The 18,454-nt window shown below is 37.1% G+C and overlaps 1 protein-coding gene across 1 annotated transcript in view; it reads left to right on the forward strand.

Moving 5' to 3' along the window:
- The window catches only part of CFAP54 (cilia and flagella associated protein 54), a 100,011-nt gene extending 84,454 nt beyond the window's left edge, over window positions 1-15,557 (forward strand). Inside the window, 10 exon segments of the mRNA XM_015858704.2 lie at window positions 954-1,059; window positions 1,822-1,917; window positions 2,409-2,550; window positions 4,421-4,618; window positions 5,674-5,882; window positions 8,857-9,042; window positions 10,421-10,527; window positions 11,320-11,506; window positions 12,788-12,865; window positions 15,232-15,557. Coding sequence (XP_015714190.2) covers window positions 954-1,059; window positions 1,822-1,917; window positions 2,409-2,550; window positions 4,421-4,618; window positions 5,674-5,882; window positions 8,857-9,042; window positions 10,421-10,527; window positions 11,320-11,506; window positions 12,788-12,865; window positions 15,232-15,351 — 1,429 coding nt within the window. The 3' untranslated portion in view covers window positions 15,352-15,557.
- The last annotated feature ends 2,897 nt before the right edge of the window (window positions 15,558-18,454 follow it).

Genomic DNA, 18,454 nt, shown 5'->3' on the forward strand with positions numbered 1-18,454 from the left:
TTAACTAAATCACGGCCAACTGAGTGTAGAACTTGTCATCTTCACACTTCTTGTTTTCCTGTACATCATTCTGTGACTTTCATATTTTGCTTCAACAAGTCACACAAGCTGAAATTTATGGGACTGTCTCAGCAGCCAACTCTGTGCAATATGACTGTCCAAAAGAGTAACTGCATGTGCAGGGGTTTATTGCTAAGATTAAGGAAGCCAATTCTTAGGGGAAATCTGCAGATTCTGCAGTGCTGGGAGGAATCTACATAAAAAGTTTTAGAAACAGTGAATATAAATGTACAAGAAGTTCTGCAGATACACTTATTTGGGCCTGGTTTATGATACTACTGTAAAAGTGAACAAAGGAGAAGGAAGTACTGGAAGGAGCTGATAAGGAGAGTTTGTCTGAAGATGGAGAATATTCTGGTATAGAACTCGTTACTAAGAAGGTTCCTCAGTTGAGTTCAGAGATTATTTTGGTCACCCTTAGCATTTTTGCTGGTTCTTGGAAGAGAGAAGGATTTTCTATGGAGTGACTGAAGAACCATATCCAAATCTGCCATCCATATGTCAAGGAAAAGCAGGACAACAGATATATGCCTTGACTTGAGAAAGAAAGAGCAACCCTAGCCGGTTCTGTACTGAAAGATCACTTTTCTTTTAGAATTACAATTTTCTTACTAAACATTTGCCATTTATTTATTCACTACTTGTTGCTCATGGAGCAAATTGTATTTGTCAAACTCATAAACCATTGTGTTATATGTTAAGCATACCATAGGGATGTTTTAGACTCGCAGAGACTTCAAAGCAAGATTACGTGGCTTTGAAAGGAGATGTGTTTTAAGTAGATGATTTGGACTGGTTGAATGATTTATATAGTGATGCTGCTTGGCAAGTCTTATTATCATAACACTGTCTTTTGTAGTAACACTGATTAACCTGTGTGTTGTCTCTTAAAGGTTAATAAGAAGATCATACCTTGAAATAGCACTACTGTATTTGCATTTTGCCACAAATAATGAGAATTTGTCACAAAGAGATAAGGTGATCCCTTCAGAATCAGAGGTATGTTTTCTATCTTTTAGGTAGTGGCCTCTTCAAAGCAGGAAGCATCTTTCTGTTAGAGCATTGTTCTTGCCAAGCTATTACTTGCCAAGACTTATTACATATAATAATATATAATATATAATACTTATTATAAATAATACTGGTATGAAAATCCTACTAGAAAAACCAAATGAAAAAAATCACATAGTACAGCAGCAGAACTATATAATGTCTAATGTGATTTGTCATTTTTTACTGAATATAATGACATTTTAAACTTTTTGTGTTGTTGATGGTATTATAAAGTGGGAAGAAACAGAACCAAGTGGTTTCATTCCTGATTCTGTACAAGTTAAGTTTATCTTTGCAAAGAAAATGTAACATTCTAACATGATTCTTACACGGTAATTCTCATACTTTACCATATCTCAATTTTTTTTCAAGTCAGACATGAGAAATATGTTAACTGTGTTACAGCAGCTGCTAACTGCTTTCAGAATGTAATGTCTAATATAAAAGAATAACTAAGATTGTAGAAAATAGAAAATTATACCAAAAGTCCATAGGACAGTGAGGGTAATTGTATGAGCTGATCTGAGAAAATTTTTAGAGGAGCAACTTTATAAGTTTTACCATTCAATCAATGGATTTATTAAATCATTGCCAATTTTTAGTTTTAAATGAAACAATTCTGCAAGTCTGAGGACTTTTGCTACCAGCAAAGTATATTTTATCACAAAACATTTGGAATCATAATTAAGAATGGGTGTATAATTTTAGATCTCTGCTGGAGAATACTCTTCCTCTCCCGGTGAGGCTCTGAAATCAGAAGGCTACAAAGTACGAGCTTGGATTGCAGTAAGAGCAGCCAGACAGGTTGGAACAATATTCTAAAGAGTTAATTTTTTTTGTCTGGTTTTATCTCATACAAAGAGCATGCAAAAACAAGACAAGAATTAAGGCTCCCTGAAATTTCTGGCAGGGGTCTTAATTTGAGGAAATTAGAATGGACACTGTGTGAGTGGTGCATTTAATCTCTCATGGACAGATATGACCCTGTTTGCCTCTATGTTGATTAAATGCAAATATAACAGCACACTGCCTGATATGTGCATATGTATTTGACGTGTGGGTAGACATCAGCAGCGCCCAGGTGAAGATATCTGATTTGAAATCACTTGTATAGTAATTAAGCTGCCAGCAATAATGATTTATTTAAATACAGTATGTATCATATGACAGGTGCTTTAAAAAATATAATATGTTGAATAATTAATTTTTCATTGTTAGCATGCTGGTCTCACATTTTAAAATCTGTATAAATATCACAGTGAGCAGGTCTTAAATAAAATAAATGTTATTTTTAGGTCAGTGAAGCAGTGGTTGCCTCTCAGCTGTTAATTGGAATGGAGAACGTTAAAGAACGCAATGTGGAGGATGCAGAAGAGCAGAAAATTCCAGAATTTGCTTCCATGGATCTTCTTGCTTCATACATAGATTACTTGTCTGGTATTATTTTCTACCTAGTAATATTAGAACATTAAAGAAGAAATAATGTATGCCATAAAATCTAGTAATACGTTTGGCATCTAATTTTAATTTATTAAAACTGCAAGTCAGATTTGGAAAATAAAAGCTGAATCCTGAAAGCATGAAATAAGAGCAGTTTAGGTCACCTGACTAATGGATCTTCAATATCAACTGGTGTGTGTGTTTGATAGGCTAAGCAAAATAGCACTGTTTGCATCATGTGGCTCAGAGAAAGAAAGTGAAAGGAATAGTGCACATATTTTAGGAAAGCACATGGACCTTTGTAACAAGGCTTCCCTAGGCATATACTAGCTCTTGGCCCCCAGTCAGTCATCACAGTTTTTTTTTAATCAAGCAGTTAGCTAGAATGCATTTTTTCCTGTAGCTATACAGCTTTTGCTTGGATATTTTCACATTTCCTTATGATTTGGTAAAGAAATCTTTATGTTGAATAGCTCCCCACTAAAATAATACAAAACATCAACAACAGAAAAACAGCAAACCAAACAAACAACTCCACCTCTTGCTAAATTATTTTCCCAGGCACTGCATTTTACAATTACAAGCTAATAAGAATCTGTCTTTCTGGTTCAATGTATTATCTACTAGGGATTGTTCCACTGGCTTTTCTGTGGAACTATGCCTGGTTTACTTCCAGCTTCTGCATTTATTTTACGATGACTGGATTTGATGGAATGAAAGTTTTTCAAAAACTATAAACTGAATGCAATTAGGAATTCTGTTTATTTTTACACTTGGAAACATTTAGTAACAAATTTTGGTTCTGTGGCTTCATTTCAGTCATCTCAAATGGCTGACAAAGATTGAACAGTTCTGCCTGATGGTTGCTGGCAAAGCTGAGCAATGACTGCTTACTTTACAGCATTTAAACATATGTGTTTTGATTGGTTTATGAAATCAAATGTTTTCTGCTAAGACCTCCCATCAATCTGATTGTCTCGTGCTGGCACCATTTGTTTATAATTATGGGTCCTTTTTTTATCGTAGCAAACGCAGCAGGTGTTTATCCTGATAGGACTGTTGGGCAGTCCAAGGAAAAATGAAACCATAGAAAAGCAAAATGGGCCAAAATACACAAACACGAATTGAAATGGAATTGATCAGCACAGCATGGCAAATATTTTCTTTAAAGCCATTAATGAAACACAGTGTTTAAGTTTTGTTAATACACAGTGTAGATATTTTAAGTAAATTCTGCTTTTACAATTGCCTGTGAAAAGACAGTAATACAGTTGTACAGGAGAGCACGTGGTGTAATTAATTTGGCCTTTTGTGATTCCACTAGTAGAGAGGAGTAGGATTGCATTTTGCTGTGGATTTAGAGGATTCAGGAGAAGCGTTAGATGACAGAGACTAGACATGGATCTGCGTTTAAGTTAAGCGGTTTATTTAAATGTTTTAATTAACAGAGTTTTGTAAATAGACCTAAACATGATGTATAGCTGTAGCATTAATGAGTCAGAACACAGTGATACAGATAGATGGTTGTGTGCCCCACAGTTTAGAGACAAAGCGCAGTGACTTCAGTGACTTTGCTTTGATCTTCCATAGCTCAAAGATAGAGAGAGAAGAAAGCCATTTTCTCTGCCCTTCTGTCTTTCTTGCCAGGATCACTCAGATTCTTGGCTATGATAAGAGAAATATTTCCTTTACAATGTTCAAAAAGTGCTGAAACAATATGAAGAATATTCTTCTTATGAAAAACGTAATTGAGTTCACAAGTTGCTTTTCTAGTTACAGACAGCCAGTTGCAACACAGTGCAGAAACAGGTTTTGAATTGCAACCTTTGGCTTAATATCTATTTTTGATCTGTTACTGGATTTGCAGATGGATACAGCGTTGTCTGTGGAAGTCGTACATCATCGTCTACTGAAAATAAACAAATCACACAGAAGGAGCAGAACCAAAATGAAGGAATGGAATGTCTTGACGCCAGCTCCAGCCAGAAGAAAGAGATAACAACATGGGCTCACCTAATTCGCTACCACAGTTATATAAAAGGGCTTTGTCACACAAACCTATTTGGTATGATTTTTTCTTCTTTCTGGAAAACTGCTGTAGGCAACATACTGTTTTTATGGGCCAAAAGTTTCAGATTTTAAGTCCACAATCTCAGATAGTCTCATTTTTAGTTCCTTTAAATTGTGTAAAAGTGAAAAAGTCTTCACTGAAGTCATGATTTATACCAGCGTACAAGTGGTGCTGGTGAAGATATCAAGACCTTTTTTAATAGTTATTCACAGACCTTAGTGATACCATAAAGAGCATCCCACAAAACTTAATTTCTGTTACTGTATGTAGCAGAAATGTTAAGTCATGGCTTGAAGACCTCAGTGATTGAGCACCTGGTGGGAAGGCAGGGCAACCCAGGGGAGCTCAGGTGCACGCATGCAGTGCATCTGAATGACTGGAAGGAGTGGGACCAGAACTCACCCCTTCTCAGTCCTCATGTAAGGGCTAGCAGTGGAGGTAAGGGAATCTTGCTGGAGATCTCTGCCTACCTGAGGCCTTCTGAAGGTAAGCAGCTTTTTTCCTTTGTTTCTGCATCCATGGCTGCTGCATTTGGGCTTATCCTCACTTGCTGCAGCCTGGGACTTTGCTACCCTGCTGTCATTGCTGTGTTTTCCATCGTATTATAGTGCTACACTATCTCTGGAGCATTAAACCCCCTTTCCCTCCCCCCCCAAAAAAAACAACCCCCCGAAAAAACAACTTAAGCTGTGTATTATTTTAATTCTAGGTATGTCAGACTTAGATCAGAAATAGAGCTGTTCAGTTTGGAGGTTCATTTGTGAAGATGGGAACTGACTAGTTTAAATTGAATGCTGAACACTGTGGAGCATTTGGGCTAAATGCCCAGATAATACATACTTGATTTATTTCACTACAAACCAAGACAGATCCTTTTAAAAAGAGTAAGAAACTATTACTTTCAGGGCTGGATATAAAAGTGCTGCTTTAATAACTAAGAGTCAGGCCAGATAATTTATGTATTTTACTGTATTTTAGAAGGTGTGAATTTTTAAAATTTACTTTTAAATGGCAGATGGTAATTTAATAAAAATATTATCTTTTCAAAGCTGCCCATGAATCAGAACTTGGATCTCTTTCTGGAAGAGACGGACACTCAAATTCTCCTTTCAACTCATGGATTGTTCTGCGTGTCGCAGAAATGCATTCCTTTCTCAGAAAACACTTACTTGAATACTCGGTGTGTTGTCTCGAGAATTCCCCAGAACAGCTACAAGATTTAGAGGCGTCACATGTTTGTCCGTCTGATTCTTCAAAGGTACTTGCTGTTCTCGTGGATTTTTCAGTAGTATTTATTACAGCTGCATTCTGTAACTCTTCAGGCTCTTGCAAGTTCTGGACATGATGTTTCTGGGAGCACTTCTGAGGGAAGAAATTATTTACCTAGAAGGTGTATTTTCTCAAAATTTGATGGAGCCATGTGTCTCAAATTTAATTGATGTTTGATTTTTTTCACTCCCTGGTGTTGGGCTAGAAAATCAGCCTTTTCTGGCTTGCAAAAAGCCTATCTGAGCTTTCAAATACATAAGCAGCTCAGTCTATGCCACCAAGAGAAATATCGAATTGAAGTTCTGGAGTCCATGTTGATCGTAGCATATGTATAGAACACTGAATGGGAAAAGACGCTGAAGATTCAATTCCAAAGTAACTTTCTTCCAAGTTTCTCCATTCTGCTTCTCATATTAATAATTACCTTAATACTAAAAAAAAAAAAATAATATTAAAATGACAGCTTACTCTCTATGGTTTATTTTCTGCCTACTGTGCCCAGGGTTAGACAGAGGCAGGGGACCCTTGCAGATTGAGAACTTTATTTTATCAAAATGCAATAAAAGTACTTTTTTGCAAGTAACTCTTCTAGAGTTGGTGAACTTTCTGCAGTGTTGGACAGCATATCATCACTCATTTCCCAACAAAGAGCTGACTGTGCCGCTGAATATATTGTAAATATATGGTATGTGACATTTGTAACAGCCGTCGTATATCAAAAATTATTTTACTCTGTCTGCTCTTCTTTTGACATAATTAGTATTACAGTGTCCTGGAATAATAAGCTTCAGAGCTTGCTGTCATGTTCGTGACAGGTGCAAGCCGCATAATCGTGTGCTCGCTTCACTGTTGCAGACAGCTAACAAGCATAAAGCTCTTACTTCTTTACATTTTAAGCTTCATTGAATTCTATAACAATATTTTTAGAAGCTTTAACTATTCAGAAAACCGTATAAGTTTCTTTTTTTTTTAATGTTACTGTAATTTGATACTGGCATTTTTAACAGTACAAAAAAATTCCAGAAAGAGTAAATTTTATGTACAAAATTGTTTCATTCACATGCCTTGTAACTGTTTTTAACTCGCTGATTTATGGTTTTTTTTTTTTTTTTCCAGTTCTACTGAACAAGGAATCCAAGTATGTTAGGGTGTTTATAATTAAAATCGTGTGCCTGTGGCAATTTACATGCTTTTTTCCCCCCTTCTCCAATCCATGATAGCACATAGGAATGGCAACACTTGAAGTCAGCTTGTTCTCAGACTTTCAAGAGGGTCAAATGGATAAGTAGTTGTATGTAATTCAGCAACCCTCCAGTTTGACCAGAGCAGTTATAGTATCATTCCTCAAAAAGAGTCAATCTGATATAAATAACAAAAGATGTAGTTCCATGAAAGAAGAAAGTCTACCACACGTTTTAGAAAGATATATGCCCAAGGAGGTTGTGGATGACTCATCTCTAGAGGCATTCAAGGCCAGGCTGGATGTGGCTCTGGGCAACCTGGTCTGGCGGTTGACATTCCTGCCTATGGCTAAGGAGTTGAAACTGGATGATCATTGTGGTCCTTTACAACCCAGGTCATTCTATGATTCTATACATCATAAAATGAACTTTTGAGAACTTCAATTGAAGGTTATGTCACAGATGATATTGTTCCAGCTCCATGTAGATGTGTGTCTATTTCTTATAATTTTCTTCACATTCCATGTTAGCAGAATCATGGGTGATTCATTGCCAAAACTAAAATACTGAATACAAAATATTCTTGTTCTAGATGGGTTAACTAGCAGTACTTGTGGTGGCTATGGCCACTGTTATCACTGCCTTGGTAGACTCAGTCTATGTGGCATGGATCAGCCCCAGTTAGTTGTACCATGCCATAATGAAGGTATATGTATGTACCCAAATGCATGACTCCATATTTATCTTTGCTTCATAAAGCCACACAACTGAAGTAATATTAGGACAGAGTGAAAAATCCATCTTCCATCCATAATTTAGATTTACTGCCTTATGTCAGTCATGAGCTGCATTTTCTGAAAATGAGTTGGGTAAAGTTCTCCAGGCTTTTTCAGCAATGAATATTCACAGTATTCAAAATCCAGAACTAACGCCCCAGGCAAGTGTTTTCACATTTTGGAATCAGTGATGGCAACACTGTCTCCAAAGAGCAGCAGTATTCCCCCAAAATATCATTTTTTAGTCTCTATTCTTTGCAAATCTGCAAATCACTTTTAAAACTAGGAATGGCGCGGCACTGTTCAGCCTTTAAATAAAATCTATAGCCATTTTTAAAGGCTTTTATTCATAAATGAATGTTGGTTGCCAATATTCCTCCAATTGTTTCCTTGGTAAATTACGTCCAAAAAGTGATGTCTGCTAATGCTCCACATGTATCTTAGTAGATAATGTATATGAAAATTCCTCACAATGTAAATGATTGCATTTCTGTAAGTATCACTGTTTGTGGGCAGTACAGCAAGTGACAAAAAGAAAAAAGTAAAAAAAAGGCATAAATAAAACATCAGTCTGGCATTCAGAACTGTTTTTTATTATCAATATGGATAGCAGCCCAATTTCTTTCTTAGCAATAACTCCTGTGTGGCGTGTCAGTTCTTATTTTTTAACAAAAAGGATAAAACCATAAGGAAGATGAGTCAAATATAACAATCACAGGTACCGTAGCTGCCTAAGTCAGCCCAGAGGACCTTTGTATTGTCACTAGAAATATCTCTTCATGTGAACTTTGCAAAGCTTTCACATGGTAAAATCGACACCTTTTTATATTGCCTGTTTATCTAAATAATCATATATTTGTGCAAGACTGAAAGTCGTATTGATTGTAAGAGATGGTAGATTATGATAAACATTATTATTAAAAAAAACCCCACATGTTGTACCAAAAAATTATTATTATCATCAACGTTATTATTATTCTTCCTATTTCGTATGTGTGTGTTTCAGACGTCTCTTGAAGATTCTGGAATTTCACCAAAGGTGTCATGTGTGAAGATGGCTTCTCTGGATTCTGTCATCACAGAAGCAGGCAGTCAGATGGAGAGTAGGGCGGCAAATGCTTCAAATAAAGAAATTAGCATTCAGTGGTATATTCCTCCTCTGGCAAAGCCAACCGATGACACAGAGACTCAGGTATAACTACACCAAAGCAGTTCCTTATGTATTAAAACAAATTAAGTCTCATTTCTAATCAATATTGTGCCAGAAACAATCAGCTTTTTAACTGAATTATACCTTCATTAATTATCAAGCTGGACAGCAGGGAACTATTAACTTACATTGACACAAAACTGCTATGCAGGGCACAGAACGCCCTGACAGTCATTTGGTGACAGGCCAAAGAACAAACATTGGAGGTGATGTAGAGCCCCCAGGCCATATTGTATTCATGCCTTTTGCAAGACATTGAAGCCTTTAAAACCTCCACTTTGTTAAATTTGGTCGAGATCTTCTCACTGTGAAATTTGGCTGAAGGTTAAGGATATTCATACAGCAGCGTTTGATGGGGGGCTGTCAGAGAGGCCAAGGTATGCATATATAGAGAAAATAGGGTTTCTTGAACCTCGTTTCCCTAAGAAATCAGATTGAAAATGAAAAGTAAGAGGAACTGCAGGTGTGTGTAGAAGTGAGAGACTGGGCGAAGGAAGTTGTGTTGTCTTTAAACAAGAGAGTTGCATGTAAATACAATTTCTTATACCCACTGTCTCCAAACATTTTGGATCAACAGATCAGTGTTGAAATTTCTACTAGATCCTTTTCTTATCTGCTAGAAAGTTAATAAAGCTATGTGAAATTATGCAAAGAATGTCATATTCTATATAGTTGTTTTTTCTTTTGTTATTTCAACTGGGCCTTACAGATCAGTAGAGATCTGGAGACAAGTCTTGAAAATAACTTGCTTGTGAACGCCACGTTCTTGACACTCTCCATATAGCCAATATATTCAGCTACTACTAGGTGCATACAATTCATCGTACAAAAGATTAATTCAGTGAAAGAAAAGAATATCCTAGTTCATCATCTTGTGCTCTGATATTGATACTGCTGTATTAGGCTGGTGAGTTACGTGCAGTTCATGGATTTAATTTCAGTGTGATGACAGCCATGTACAAGGTCATATGGGAAACATAAATAATTGCCCTTTGGAAACTCAGTAAAAGCTCTCTGTTCAGCCTACTTGAAGCAAGAACTTTTGAATTGAATGTAAGTAGGATTGATTGACTAGGATCAGGACTAGACTGAGATTTTAATGGCGACTCTACTATAGAGTACAACTCATTTTCAAAGCCATATAAATTATATCCCTTAAGAAATTGCTTTAACGTCTATAAAAACTGAGTGTAGTACAAATTCAGAGGATCCCAGACACTACCTTGTTATTGAAAGTCAGTTATCTAAATCTTTATCAGTACAATGAATTTGTTAATAATTATGAGTCAGTATCACTGAAATAGCTCGGGTCTCCTACAGCACAGTACTTTATGGCTTACCTATTCCATCTCTTTTACAGATTTTGCTGCTTTATGCTTATAATACAGAGCCTGTCAAGATCAGCAATTTCAAGTTTTTCAGTTCAGTGTCCGTGTTTTCAGGTCAGTTGTGGATTCCATTAGCAAGGTAAGCAATCACTGACTTTGTCCTGATATTTCATGCCATATTAAATATCAGACAACCATTTAGGACTAAAGAATATAAAATAGAAAATATCAAAAAGCTGTAAATCTTTTAAAAGCATCCATTCGAGCTTCTTGGAGACTTTCTCTATAAAAACTGTAAGATGAAAACTGAATTAAAACTGTCCTAATGTGTGCCTTCAGAGTATTCCAGTCTTCTAGACTGGTTTCTTAAGGAGCTGAGTAACATACATTAATTACACTACACTGGCAGAGCAACAGAAGAAAATGCTACTAAATTTAAGAACCAGTCCAAGCTGTTTTCCCCAGTCTCTCATAGGATCAGCTACTCTCTTCTTCCCATACAGCTCTCTGTCTGCAAGAGTTTTTCTCAGCTGTAGCCCCGTGTTCAGCCCTTTACTGTCACATATTTACCCCAGATCTTCTTGGAACTGTTCAATAGATGGATGGGAAGGACTAATTGGACAAGAACTAATGGCTGCCTCTGCCACCCGGCCAACCCTCTGCCAACCCACCTTGTGCTGGTTGAATGAGAGTCGGGGTTCTTTTTAATTGTTAAAGAGGCTTTTTTAAACTACTGCTTCCTACTGTTTTAATTCAAAAAGATAAAACATTCCATATTTCCACTCCCATTAATAGGAATTGTATTGTTAAATTATGAAATCAGTCTTGAAATGAAAAATGTCGAACCTACTCAATACATAATTCAAGCTAGGCCAGTTTAATTACAACCTGTAGATTTATAAAAACAATTTAAAAAAATGTTGTATTTCAGAATTATTTCTCTAAGAGAGAAACTATCTACTCTGAAACATCAAGTTGAAATGCTGATGCAAAGTTCGGGAAACTCTTCAGCTGCAGAACCAACAAGTTTTATTGAACAGAATGAAACCCTGGAAACAACTCCTTCGGAAAAAGCTGAAATGAATATTGCAGGAGTGCATCTTGATGAAAAAACAGAAGTATGTGAGAAGAGTTCTGCTCTTAAATATGTCTGACAGTTTTATTTAAAATGTCTATTTTGGGAAAATAAACGACAGGTAACTTGGAAGGCAGACACAGGAGATTAAATTTGCCTCTCTCTTTTCAAGGAATGTTGAAATATTTTCACTTTTCATTTGCTGTTTTACTTTTTCTCCTCCTCACATATTGCTTGATGCCTTACAGAAAGGCCAGGCGTGTTCAGCCTTCCCCTTGAAAAATACAGGCTACATCTTCAGGCAGAGAAATTGGAAAATCGATGCCTAATTTAGAGCAATCTACATTTGAAAATGCTTGGCACAGTGTTAAATTAGCACAGAGATCAACCCAAAAATGGTTTTTAAAAATCAGTTATGCGTCTTCAATGCAAAATGGGCAGTGATGGTTTCTGAAATAGGAACCTTGTAGTAATACTATTGAGAGTGAAGTAAAACTGGCAGTGAATTTATTTTCATTTTCTCTATGCCCCCTTTCTCTTTCTTTATTATTAAAAAGGTTGAATATGGTCCGCAACCAAATAACTCCCCCAACATACATACACAAAAGAGGTAATTTCAGAATTTTCCATGTGGTCTCTTTGAGATAATGTCAGTGGAATAGAATGTTGCCACAGCATAACTGCTGCTTGATAAATGCCAAGGCAAAATAGACGTTTATTTTCAATGTGAGAGACATTTATCATGTGACAGGATTCTCTTTATATCTATTATATGAAATGATTAATGATGTAGAGGCTGTCATTTGGTCTGATGGATGCTATGAAACAGTGACAACTGTGCACCGTGCCATTATTATGAGGCTGTATTTCTACCAGCTTGGAGAACAAATGATGTTTTGGCCAATCACAGTGTATGGTGTTTTTGGTAGAATAGACAGAGCTGTCCTTTAGTGGGCATTTCTGATTACCTGTAGGTTTTTGCTCAAACTTTCATTAATATCTGTCACTAATTGGAAAAGCAACATTTTGAATACTAATAAGATCGACATGCCATGTATTAGACATGTATAAATAACATCTTGTCAGATAGTTTATAATATCTTCAGTAAACACGTAGCAAAAGTATGTGTGTTGGATTTTATATCTGAGCCAGCAGCAATTTATATACAGTTCTTGGTTTTTTGTTTTTTTTTTTCTTCTGTGAATTCAACTAGAATAAGGAAAATCTTGATTGTGCTGAAAAATGTTGTAAAGCCAAACCATCTGTTAGCTCAGCAGAAGAGACTGATAGAACATCCATTTTTTTTCTTGTTTATTCCACTAGGAAATGGCTACGAGGTGCTTATCTGAACTCAAAGCTCTGCTCTCTGCTGTTCCAGTCCTGACCTTGCCATTAACTGAGGTATGCTATTTCCATTAACTATATTCACAATAATTAAATGTGTTTTCTAAAGTAAAAACGATTATTCAGCTAGGCTGAAGCATGGATTTTACCAGTTAAGTAACTTTCAATTCTTTTCTCATATGTTGTTGGGGTTTCTCTTCTTTTTCTGTCTTCACAAATAAAATACAAATGTGCATGATTACCAACTGTGAATATTGTCACTGTTAGAGTCACCTTTTTATACATACAAAAATGCATTCGAAATGAATCTCGCTCACAATGAATTTATCTAGTTTATCCACCATTCTCTGGCCATTGTTTACATGGACTCCATTGAATTTCCATGATGCAATTGCCAAATGCAATTTACTTCCATCCCTGTCCTTTTTTTTTTCAGTTATTCAGGTTTCCCATCTATTTTCTCTAGCTTTTTCTGCCTTTTCAATATCCTCAGAGACAGCATACCATTTTTCATCCATGCTGTTGTATTCAAATTGTTACTTTAGTTGAGTATCCCAGAGTAGTCCATGGGAACAGGAGATGATGGGACCTGGCCCACAGCAAGCAACAATTCTGCTCAGTGTTCTTGTTCATCCCAGAGGATCAGTAGAGGAGAGGAGCTGCTAATGCTCAAGGAGCTCCAAGGAAGATTTCTGAATCCATAATGAATGATATTAACTGAGTAATTCTCAGATATCTTGCTTATCATTGTTCAAACGAACTATATTCATTTGTAGTCAGGTAGCTATTTTTCTACCAAAAGGAAATACCTGGTTATATCTAGAGTTTGACAAGTGGCCTGTTATTTAAGAGAAAATCAGTAATGCTGCTCTGTGCATCCTGCAGGTTGGCTTTGCAAGTTTTCTATTCCCCTGTTATAACTATTGCACCATTCTTGCTATTCTGTCTGTCTTGGAGGTCTCTCCCACCTGACTCCCAGACCTTCGTATCACTCTGTCCACCCACATCAGTACATACATGCACACACATTGTACAAAGCTGTATTTTCTACAGTCCCACTGTAATACCTCCCATGGTATGGACTTGACAAAAACCTAGTCAAAGGTGCAGCTGAGCTTCCTTTGAATCCCATGGACCTCTCAGACTTGTTGAAATGTCTCAACAGATGAATCAATTGGTTTTTCACTATGAAGCATCAGTCAGGGGCTTCAAACTAGAGTCTATTAAATATGGGGGATTTGATTGAGTCAGTGAAGCCTTATCATTAAAGACTTTGAATATCTTCATTCTTCTCTGGAGACAGCTGAAGTAGTAGACTCCTTAACACTTCGTTATGCATAGAATATTTTTATGTACCGTTTCCAAACTTTCAAATAAGTTGTGTGTGCGCACTACCCTCTCTTCTTTGCAAAGGCTGGAAACCTCAGCATGGAGTTATGTATGCTATAGAGTAGGACATTCCCTTTGTTTTCAGACACACAGGATAAAGCAGAAAATACATTGCTTATAAGCAGTTTTACATCAAATTTTCCCCACTGTACGCTTTTTTTTTTTTTTGTTGCTGGTCTTTTGCGAATTAATTGGGCAAATTTGGTTCTAATTTGTGGTATTTGTTTTCTCATTCTCTCAGCTGTCACACTTTAACTTCTCTCGTGTTTTCAGTTTCTCTTCTTTGATTCTCTTTTTTCTCTTCATGTGTCTTCTGGTGCCTTTGCTTCAGTGCTGAGTTACATTTCTAAGGGGAAAAAATACGCCTTTTCATTGAATTATTCATTTAAAATGATTTGACTGTTCATGTTCTAAGAATAAAAACTGATTCAATAGCTTGTTTTTAAAGCTAGTTAATGAATAGCTACATCCTTGAGGGAGATAATAAAGTATTATGCTTGGGAGTTCCAATTTTAAATGTTTAAAGCAAATTTCTCAATAAAATAATTGCATTAAAACAACCTCCCTGGATAGTCTCTTCCAATGTTTCTCTTCATACAGTTAGTTTTTCTTAATATCATAATAATCATTTTGGTTGTAAAATGAGCTCTAAATAGCTCTTTTCACGTCTGGTGGGCACACAAAACAACTTACCAGTGCCCGCTGTTTCACTGGTTACATCTAGCTCAGTTCTTTCTATTTCTCGTCCCAGGAAAAACTTTCAAAATAATTGATCATTCTTTCTTCTCTTTTCTCATGTTATCATTTTACCTATGGATGATCAAAAGAAACTAAGCTTCTAGGTTCAAGTTAGAAATGTCATTAACCACAATCTTATATTGTGGCAATAAGCATTTCTAACTATTTCTTTGGTTGCAGATCTTTAATAGGAGATATTTGAATACTACGTATATTTGAATACTAAAGTATGTATTTTCTGGTAGCTGTACACTTAATTAAGTTATTTATTGGGTATCTATTTTCCTGTTTTTCAGATTCCATTTGACATTACTTTGCAATCAATAGCAAGCTTGGAAGATATGTTTGATCTTGCAAATGGATGCACAATAACTGAAGAAAGTCTTTTCAGTTGGATCATTTCTCTTTTCCAGTAAATTCTGGTTTTGCAGTAACTCAAGCAGTTGCTGCTTGTTAAACATTTTGACTTCAGTTCTGGTGTTAACCGAACAACTTCACTTGGCTTCTAATGTGTTTGTTTCATCATTTTCATTTTCAGGTCATTTTCATCTATTTGAAAATTAAATTTTAAAACTTAATACATGTTTTTAGGAATTAAATGTACTGAAGGTACTTTCTGAGAGAGGAGATTAAGAATCTGTGAGTTTGCTTTTTGGGGATTTTCAATCTTTTCAAAAATGTCTTATTGATTAGAAAAGCTGGACAGGCTTGTAGCGTTATCATAGAGTTTTATTTTCATAGAGTACCTTGGGTTGGAAGAGACCCCAAGGATCATCAAGTTCCAGCCCCCCCTACCACAGGCAGGATTGCCAACCACTAGATCAAGTACTAGATTAGATTGCACAGAGCCCCATCCAAGTTGGTTTTAATCACCTCCAGGGACAGGGCAATTATGAGCAATTTTAAAACTGGTTTTGTAATCACAAAAAGTGTGTTTTAGTTTTGAGATTGGGATTGTGCCCAGAGCATGGTTGTCCATGGCTTAATGTCTGAATGAAGACAAGGACTGACCAGAGCCTTGCCAAAAAGGACTTGGAGGTACTGGTGGATGGCAACCTGGACATGAGGCAGCAGTGTGCTCTTGCAGCCCAGAAAGGAAACTGTACCCTGGGCTGCATCAAAAGCAGTGTGGCCAGTAGGGTGAGGAAGGTGATCCTGCCCCTCTGCTCTGTGCTGGTGAAATCTCGCCTGGAGTACTGCGTCCACATGGGGACACAGTACAAGAGAGACATGAGCCTGTTGGAGACCATCTAGAGGAGGGCCACAGAAATGATCCCAGGGATGGAACATTTTCCTGTGAAGACAGGCTGAGAGAGATGGGGGTGTTTGGTGTGGTGAAGGGAATACTCTGGGGAGACCTAGGAGTGATCTTTCAGTATCTAAAGGGGGGTTACAAGAAAGGAGAGACTCTTTATCAGTCTATTGTATAGGACAAGTGGAGATGTCTTCAGACTAAAAGAGGGGAGGTATAGATGGGATGTAAGGAAAAAGTGTTTTACAGTGAGGGTGGTGAAGCACCAGCACAGGTTGCCCAGAGAGGTGGTGGATGCCCCATCCCTGGAGACAAGCAAGGTCGGGCTGGAGGGGCTCTGAGCACCCTGGTCAGCCATAGGTGCCCCTGCTCAGTGCAGGTGAGTTGGACCAGATGGCTTTTACGATTCCGACTCAAATGATTCTATAATTCTAATCTGTAATCCTTCCCTCCCTTCCCCCCCTTCCCTCCCATAGATCATAGATTGTCAAGAGTGAAAATGATCATTCAGATGTCTCCATAACTTCCTTGGTCTGAAAAAAACCAGCTTAAAAAATAAGTATAATGGTACTACAGACAACCTTTTAAGACATCATTCTAAAATGCCAACAGATCCTCTACTTATGCTGTCACTATGGTAAATATGATTTTAAAGTGCTGAAGAAACCTTACTGAGTCCTACAAACAACCTTCTGAGGATCTATATTTGTCCCAGATGGGGAATTTGGTACAGAAAAGTTAATAAGGCTGAATAAGAAAATGCGGTAAGATTTGGGGGGAGAGGGAAGGGGCAAGGGAGGGAAGAAGAGGGGGAGAGAGAAGATTTAACACAGCGCACATCTTAAATATGTTCAGTAACAGGAAAAAAACAGAGAAACAGAGTTCTGTGTCCCACAGTTTGTTTTTATTCCTATAAAAGAGAAATATCTGAATATATTTGAGATGTGTGCACTATTTTTAAGTTTCTCTCTCCTCTTCTGTAATGTTGTGGGTAGCAGAAAAATTAAAAGGATTGAGATAACATGATAAAAAGAAAGTGAAAAACGGAGTAATGGAAAGGGAAGGTATTTCCGTGAGCCAATTTTAAAACCCAGTTTGAATGGTTATTTAACTCAGCTGCCTAACAGCCAATTTGGAGGAGATTTTCCTCAGCAATCGCCTTTCAATTAAAAGAATTTCTGGTTCTGGAGTTCTTAAGAAAGCAGGGGAGATACAAATTGACGTTACTCGTTTTTCTTTTGCAAGAAACAAGTAGAAATTTGCAGCCCTTTCAAGAAGCTCCTCATGCTCTGTAATAAAAAAAACCCACCATACAACCTTTTCTTTGAGTCACCTTGAGGATTAACATAGGAGTTTTGTGCAGCTTAATGAGTATTTGTAAAATGCTGCAGGAGTGTCAGGTGAAAATGGAAGAAATGGAAGTACCCTTCTAGTGCAGACAAGGTGTTTCTTCAGCACTGCCAGTCTGCACCTTGTTCTAATTCCGAGGTTCGTACTGAAAAGAGAAATATTAAGTGAAATGCTTTACATATGCATTTAAAACATGTCACACTTTAAGGTATTTGCCTGGAAACAAAAAATGTTATCTCACCATCTCCTCCAACCCTGCACAGTAAAGTAATGATGAAAAGTTGACCTCACTGTATCCATAGCAGCAGCGTTTACTCTCAGAAGCACGGGATTAAGTATTCAATGCAGGCTTCAAAAGGAAATATTAGAGAAAAACATCTTTTTCTTTAAGCAGAGAATTGAACTTTTTGTTTAAAATCTGTTTGTAAGGAAGAAAGCTTGCATTTAAACTTCTCCAGTAATTACACAGAAAAAAACAGTATAGAGCTAACAGCAAAGTAAAAAGCATCTTGTTTTAGTTCTTACAGCTGGTAGGTTTGTCCTTAGCATTGAATGCAGGTGGAAGTTTTCCATGAATTAGAATAGAATAAATTTGTGTCAATGTTGTGTTCAATTAAGTGTCTATGGAACACTTCTGTGCTTCACTGTCTCCAAAAGCATAAAGGAAGAGAGGGAAGGCACCGGGTTGTTTTCATGGCCAGGCTGGGGGTCAGGAGGGCCCTCTGTTGCCTGAGGCCTGCTCTGCCCAGTGTGCCCGCATACCCCTGTGGAAGGGCTGCTTCCTGCTTTTGGCAGCTTCTAACAGATGTCCTGCCTGTAAATTCTTTTCATTGTAGCTGAAAGTTTGTCTCCATTCCACATCTGGAAAAGGAATTGGTAGTATTTCCAGATCTGATAAGCTGTGGGATAGTGTAAGG

This window comes from Coturnix japonica, chromosome 1 (assembly GCF_001577835.2).
Source record: "Coturnix japonica isolate 7356 chromosome 1, Coturnix japonica 2.1, whole genome shotgun sequence".
NCBI lineage: Eukaryota > Metazoa > Chordata > Aves > Galliformes > Phasianidae > Coturnix > Coturnix japonica.